The sequence below is a fragment of the Nuphar pumila genome, chromosome 4 (genome assembly GCF_984573655.1).
Source record: "Nuphar pumila chromosome 4, dmNupPumi1.hap1.1, whole genome shotgun sequence".
Lineage (NCBI taxonomy): Eukaryota > Viridiplantae > Streptophyta > Magnoliopsida > Nymphaeales > Nymphaeaceae > Nuphar > Nuphar pumila.
In genome coordinates, this window is record NC_143252.1 from 144,346,028 (window position 1) to 144,353,695 (window position 7,668).

Here is a 7,668-nt window from a genome sequence, read left to right on the forward strand (position 1 = left end):
TTGAGTTGGATCTATGTTCCCATTCGAATCCAATCTAATCTGTTTTGTACTTTTTACATGTAAAACCCTTGATTTTGGTCTTATTTTATCGAATCTAGCATTACCATATATATTTTGAATATGGACTCAACCCTAGAACTTCAAATCTTATTCAGATCCAGGCTCGGATTTAAATCTGCTGCACAAAGTTCAGATTTGAATTTTGATCAATTTTGATCCAGATTCCAGTCCCCTCTGATCCGTTTGGACCTTGCATGTTTACCTACAATAGATCCAAAAGCATTGCTGTCATGTCTTGCTGACAGTTCAACAGGGCTAGGGATGCAAACAGACTATATCCACGTAGACAAATTTCTGATTTTTGGCTGTTCCGAATCCGGTTCCGATTGGACTTTTTAATGCATTTAGCTGATCCTAATCCAATCCGTTTGCATTGCTAAATAGGGCCCAGCTGATCAGTCCTGAGCTAGTCAAGTGGGTCTCATCTGACCTAAACCTTATAAGCAATGTTGTTGGCCAAAGATTCAGGTGAGTCTGCCGATACCGATACTAAAGTGAATCGTTCTGAATCGGCCAAAAATAAAAAAAAATTATGTGCCAATCAGAACGTGACACCTGTTGAAGTCATTTAAATAGTTTTAAGTATTTTTTTATATTTTATCAAAATAATAGCCGACTCAGGGGTGGGTGAAGCGTATCGATTTTCTGCCGATTCGATACACACGGGTACTGACAACATTGCTTATAAGACGCAGCTCGAACCTATAACGAATTAAAGCATCACAAAATAGAAAGCCAGGATAATCCATTTTACAGCATATTATTATGAACCAACTGAATATTCATTTACATGACATGTTCCTTGTACCAATAAAGAGAAAGATGAATTTAAAAGCACCCATTTAAAACTTGTTAATAATATCATAACTGCAACAAGAATTTGGATTGACCAAAGGGGTCTCTGCTTTGGTAAATCGGGTTTAACATTGATGCACCATTGCCATTGACTGCAGATCAGCAGATTCTGAAGCACTTTGTGAGGAAGAAGCCATGAATTTGTTCTGCAGCATATGGAGAAGATTCACTTGTCTGCATAGGATGTAGATACATCAACCTCCTGGATTTCGAGAATTTCAATCCGACGGTTGATGTGTTTCCTGAGTGCAATGGCGACTTTGGGTGGATTAAAAGCCCCGCGCACCTGGACTCTGCTTTGTTTTCTGTCTATCACGTGGCTGTCGATCACTTCAACAAACGCCAAACCATTAGGAAGCATCAGACAACAAATTATGTCACAGGGACACTCCATTTTGCTCCGGCTATCATGTCCCCTTATATGCTAGTCTTTTTTTTTTTTAATATTTACACTGAGAAACCGCCCCCAAGATCAGAGACCTAGTCGTGCTGGCTCTGCCTACAGTACTTACTATCACTGTATGAGGATGATTAATTTTTTATAGATTCTTTTAGATCCAAAGACAACTAATTTTGTTATTTGAGTTTAATTTGGACTTATGTTGGGAACTAAGTTTGGATCTAAATATAATCAGTATAGAGATCTTTGTTTTCTTCAAATATGGGGGGGGGCTCGAAATTTTAAGATTGATTACTTGAAACTTTGGTTGTTTATTTTCTTGCCTCCCAATTGTTTTGCCTTGAATTTCTATTGAATTGTGATCCCTCTTTCATCTGAGTAGCTTTTTTCTTTTGTTTTTTCTTTTTGGTGTATCTCAGATCCAAAAATTGGTGATTGGATCCGGTATTTTGCTCAGCACCTGATCAGATAACTAGAAAACAATATAATTGTTATATTTATTTAAAAAAAGAAGAAGAGGTCTTTATGCAAAAGCCGGTGGATCATTTATTCAAATCTGTCATAATTATCGCCGACTTTTTTTATGATAAGGAATCCTTGCTGAGAACCAGGTCACATAATGGGTTCAAGTAAACCTCGGGTGAGGTCACCAACACCCAAGCCCTCACGGAACCCACCAATTAAAGGCACCCACACACTCGGTGAGAGTTAAACCTACAACAAAGGGGTCAACACCTAAAATATCTCAAATGTTTTGAAAACATCGAGATTGTATTGAGATATTTTAAAAGCTAGACATATCCGATATTGTAAAAATATCTCTTATTTTGAAAATATCAAATTTTTATCCTGATTTTAACAGAATAAAAGAGGTTTTTAGCCTATACTTTTATGTCTTTTACATATTTTGATGTTCTTATATGTACCGCTATTTTCCCGATATTTTCAGGAGAAGAAAAAACTTTTAAAATTTCGTGAGGTTTCAAGGAAGGACCAAACCTTGCATCTTGAACAGAGCTCTTCTGATCTTCTTGAAGCAGCCGTTGCAATCAATATTGATCCTCATCAACATGCAATAAGCCTGCACCAAGACTTAAACATTTTATCTCCTTTTCTTGTTTTCCTTCCATAACTTGCATATTTGTAGAATGCTTGGACTTTAGATGCATCAGCTTATTGTTGGATATGGGTAAAGGATCCAATGTGGCCATATCTCACTCTAGAATCCAAGACAATGGTGGGCTCGTAACTCAATTGTTAATTAAAATTTCATTATAACATAATGAATGAGATTAAAATCTTCATTAAGATTGGGCAAACGGCTACCCAGAGAAAGGCTATATGTGCCCAACTCCTACTTTTTGCAACGATAACTTGAGTATTATCCCCTTGAATAAAGCTCTGATCTCCTTTTATCCTTCTTCTTTCTTATGTTTCTCCTTGAGTTGCTAGTCGGAAAAGTGGAAGCCGAAAGTGATTCGTGAAGTGAAAGCAGAAGTGGAAATGGGAAGTGAACCAGAAATCATCTCGAAAGCGACCTAAGAAGCAAACTGAAAGTGACGTAGGAAGCGAACCAAAAGCAACCTAGGAAGTGGAGAGAAAAAAAATAATGAAAAATAAAAATAAAAACACAAAAAAAGAAAAAAAGAAAGGAAAACATGCATTCCCTAAATTGGTGACAAACACACTTCTCTTAAATAGAAAGTGTGCACGTTTCATGCTTTCGAAATGCCCTTTGGAGAAGCACTCTTCTCCGTACCCTGGTAACCATGGTTTCTCTTTCCTCACTCTGCGTACACCTTGATTCCAAAAACCCAACACTTATCCTCAAAAGAAGGATAACTTGGAAAATTGCACCGTAACTCCAAGATGCAATTCCCAATCCATGCAACTTTTCTGGGGAAAATGGATGCATCCAAACGCTGTTTGAAACATTCTAATGTGGGAGGGTGACAAACTCGCCTTTTCCGACATATGTGGCAATGTTTTTACCTGGGCTCTGTCGTGTTGATGCAGATGGGTGATCTTCACATATATAAGGAATCTCAACCAACGTCTTGATTTTGCTTCAACTTCTTGTTTGCTTCCTCCCGTGAGAAGAATGAGAATGGATTGGGAAAGAGGCATTTACGCATTGATTTCGGACATTTCTTGAGATGAACGTAAACCCATTGAGTTTATTCATTTGTTTTTTGCTATGGGAATCTGATTCACATCCTTTGTGAAGGTGGAAGAGGGCGAGGCTTCGGTCTCTCTATCCATCCTTTCTTTCAAAGAAAACAAAAGGATGTGAGAGCAAGGCAAGTCATGTGTGATCCTCTCTCTCTCTCACACACACAAAGGTTGTAAATGTATCTGGTTCAGTTGGATCACTGATCCAAACCAGAAAGCTTTTTTGCCAGATTCGAGTCTTATCTCTTTAACATAATATCAACATGAATATTATGACCAAGGTTGTTAAATGCGATGAGGCGAAGCGAGGCGTTGAGCCTGCGCTTCGCCTCTGAGGCGTACGCCTCTCACAACGTGAGACTCTCAAGCAAGGTTGTAAATGGGATGAGGCGAAGCGAGGCGTTGAGCCTGCGCTTCGCCTCTGAGGCGTACGCCTCAGGTACGCCTCTCACAACACTGATTATGACTTGGAGACGGATTCAGATCAACATTATCTGCTAGTATGTGTTGATTTTTGTTTTTTTGTCTTTGGATAATCCAAGGGAAAACTCCCTATCTATCACCACACATAGTTGGTAAAACCCTTGATGTCCCCCCTGCCCATCAGTAAGTACACCCAGCTTTCACCCCGTGGCAAGAGACACCACCTGTGGGTTTCGAACTTGTGATCATGGTTGGCAAACTCGACCAGTCAACTCGTGACTTGCCCAATCGAGTTGGCTCGGATTGGAGCTAACTGAGTTACAAAAAGCCTACAACTCGGTTAGGACCAAACTCGACTGAGTCAATTTTTGACTTGAAGTCAGTCATTGACTTGACCGAGTCTTGCTTACTTTTTGTCAATATGTCATGATATTTTGTAAATTTAGACTTACAAAATATCTTAAGTAAATATCAATATATCATGATATTTGTAAATGTAAAACATAAATATCTTAACTAAATTTATATTTTGTCAAATATATCATGATAGTTGGCAAATATCATGTCATTGTACAATTTAAAATAATGAACTAACATATTTTTAGTTTTTTGTGATATTTTGAAAATAGTGCCAATATTTGTCACCATATTTTTTTTTAAGTTATGTGTATTATTATATGCAATAAATCACACTCATATATTAATTTAAATTTTCTTGTATTATAAAAATATGTATATTATATATTTTTAATAAATTAAATAAAAAATCTTGACTCACCTGGGTCACCAAGTTGCATGTGTCCAATACGATATCAAGTCTCAAGAATGCCAACCATGCTTGTGAAATCCCGTCAACTTGGTGACATTAAGGGTACAGTCGGATGCTCCTTTCAAAAAGTATAATTCAAAATCATTTTTTAATTTGCTTGGGATTCATAATTACAAGGAGTCTCATGTGAGATTCACTTTCTACAGCTTAACTTTTTTATGTTCGTTCATGTACAAATCTTATTCATTTTCTCATAAAACAACTCGGTGTCTACGTTGAATCTAGATCAAATTTGGTCTTCTTTTCTTTTTAACGAGGAACATGTTAAAACCTTATGGTTCTGAAATCCAATATGGATTGAGTATCTACATCGAACCGAGTATGTGCTAAAAGAAGAACCCAAACCTCCATCTATGTGAAAAATACATTATTTATCCGTTGAGCTATTTCAGCCCATCTCTAACCATAGGGCTCTCCACAATCCTCTCACAAAGTATATAACACTTTACCTTATTGAACCGCCATAGTCAAGATCTTCATTTATAGGCATTCATGAGGATTGGATTTAATTCACCACTAATTAAATATAGTGTCCCATAAAATCCAGTAACCCCGTCCATAACCAATTCTTCAATTACATACAACTCATAAAGCCATATAATCATGTTTCATAATTTGACTTAATGAGTGCACCAATCTTGTGGCTCTTAGAGTTCTGGTGTTAGACGTTAGGGTCACACTGGATTCAAAGACAGGATCCATCATCTTTCACTTGGCCATACGGGGCAACCACCTACATTTTATCATAGCCAGTGCATCATGTACCACATATAACATTTCATAATAAAACATGCACCAAATAACCATAAACAATTCCGTGAGTTATATTAATAATATTTTTTTCACATATTATAGGTTATTTTCCATATAATCATGTGAATTTTTCTATGATTTAATTATGAGGTTTTCACATATGCTATGAATTATTTCCCTCATAGTCATATAATTTTTTCATTATCATATAAACCATGATAATTTTTCACGTATAGTATATGTTTAGTCATGACATCATTAGGTTTTATATACTCTAGTTGAATTACTCTTTTATAATATATTCTTATCATGAAGCTATGCACAAACTAAGTTGATTTTTCATCATGATCTTTTCATACTCTCATTTCATATAACTATACGAGCTTCTTATCATGTCATAATTTTCGTCATAATCCTTAACATACAATACAACGTATAATAATATATTTCTAGTATTCACCATTCAATGTACACTTAATCATGCAATTTATAATTCTAGAGCAAAGTGAATATATCATAATGTGAGTCTCACATAAGTCATGAGGTTTTATTTGTTCTTCCATGACCCTATTATAAGACATCATCATATGCACATAAATAGTAGTGGACTACTATAAATTTTTATTAATTCAAGGAGCAAATACTACAACTTTTTAAACTTTTACCATAGTTAATACTTTCACTATTCATGTGCATTATTAGATGCAATATATTTAAATTCTTATCAGGCTGTACTATAGATTTTTATTCATGTGCTTGATTCTGATCCAATATTTACACCTTTTACACATAAAACTCAACTCTTTGACGTTTTTAACTGGATTGGATATTTCAGGTCAGTATTCAACTATCTTACTAAGCTTAATGCTTTCAAAATTCAGTAGCCTAACCTTGGCCCAATTAGCTAAAGTATTATCTGCCTAATTTTTTAGGTTTCCTCCTGGAACCTGCTCGTGGACACCTCAGCCACTTCATATCCTATGTAACACTAACACGCCATTTAGAGAGCGTGTCATGGGTGATACAAGCCAGATATGCTATGACATGTTATAGGCATTCATTTCAATAATATTTTAATAATTATAATAACTTTACATTTTATATATTAAAATATCAAACATAGCTCCTCCTCTTATACATTTCTGCAGTATGACTTACTCCACTACAAGTGAGGGTGTCAATGGGTCAGTTTGAGTTGGACCCAAGTGGAACCAAACCCATACTTGATTTAAGATGATGGTACCGAGTCCGGCCCGAGTTTAATCAGACTCACCGTAAGAGAAACCATACCTGGATCTTATAAGGATTCCACAAACCAGACCCGGACCATACCCGGTAAAATAATATTTTTTATCTTCTTTACTTGAAAAAATCTGAATCTTAGTCATAACTCGGGTGAGGCCCGGGTCTGATATGAAATTTCACAAACCAGACCCGACCCCATATATTAATCGGACCCTTTGAGTCTGACCCATATTCGAATCGGACCTTCTTGTTTATAATCACCAAACCCTGACCCTATATGGCAGGGTACAGGTTGGGTCTAGGTCCAACTCGACCCGTTGACGCCCAGCCATTTCATTGTCTTGAATTTAAATGTCATTCGTATCCACAAGTATCAATATTCTTTACAAAAAAACATCTAGTTAGTGTGGGTTCACACTCATTTTGCAGGCTGTTACCAAGTATACCTACAAACCTTGGCCATCTCCAATTGAGCCTGATTCTGATCATGTTCAGTTCAGTTAAATTCAGGCTACTTCTGTCCTGCCAAACTTGCAATCCTATTAGGTACTTTAGAAAATGGGAGATAGCCAGATAGGGCTTGGAAACAAACCGAACCGCTTGTGGCTCTGCTCAACTTGGCTTATCCAGGACTCGTTCTTGATCAGATCATGCAGATGGTGAACCAAGCCACAAGCAACTCTCGTTAAGCTAAATGTGCCAAGCAAGAAATGAAGGTGTCCAGGAGTGAGCTCATGATAGTAAAATATGTAAGTAATGCATGCTGCAAAAAGTAATATGGTGCAAGTTGATTGGTGTATATGGGTTTTACAAATGTGGTTTATGGTTTAAATCCCATTGGTTTTTCGGTTCTTAAAATACACATCACCCTTTTTGCACGAGTCATGCTCTGCTCGACCTAGAGCTTGGCATGGCCAGACATGAGCCCAAG

At 36.7% G+C, this 7,668-nt stretch overlaps 1 protein-coding gene across 1 annotated transcript; it reads right to left on the reverse strand.

Annotated features, from left to right (window-relative positions):
* Positions 1-1,081: 1,081 nt before the first annotated feature.
* Positions 1,082-2,387, reverse strand: LOC149841472 (heavy metal-associated isoprenylated plant protein 8-like). Its single transcript, XM_090005276.1, has 2 exons — positions 2,315-2,387; positions 1,082-1,245 (listed from the first exon to the last, which is right to left on the reverse strand). Exons 1-2 carry the CDS (start codon positions 2,385-2,387, stop codon positions 1,082-1,084), a joined length of 237 nt encoding a protein of 78 aa, XP_089861402.1.
* Positions 2,388-7,668: the final 5,281 nt, after the last annotated feature.

Bases quoted from the DNA above. Each gene is read 5' to 3' on its own strand.
- LOC149841472 (XM_090005276.1), bottom strand. From the start codon at position 2,387: ATGTTGATGAGGATCAATATTGATTGCAACGGCTGCTTCAAGAAGATC. The intron at 1,246-2,314 runs GTTTGGTCCTTC...CGTTTGTTGAAG, and splicing joins AGCTCTGTTCAAGATGCAAG to TGATCGACAGCCACGTGATA.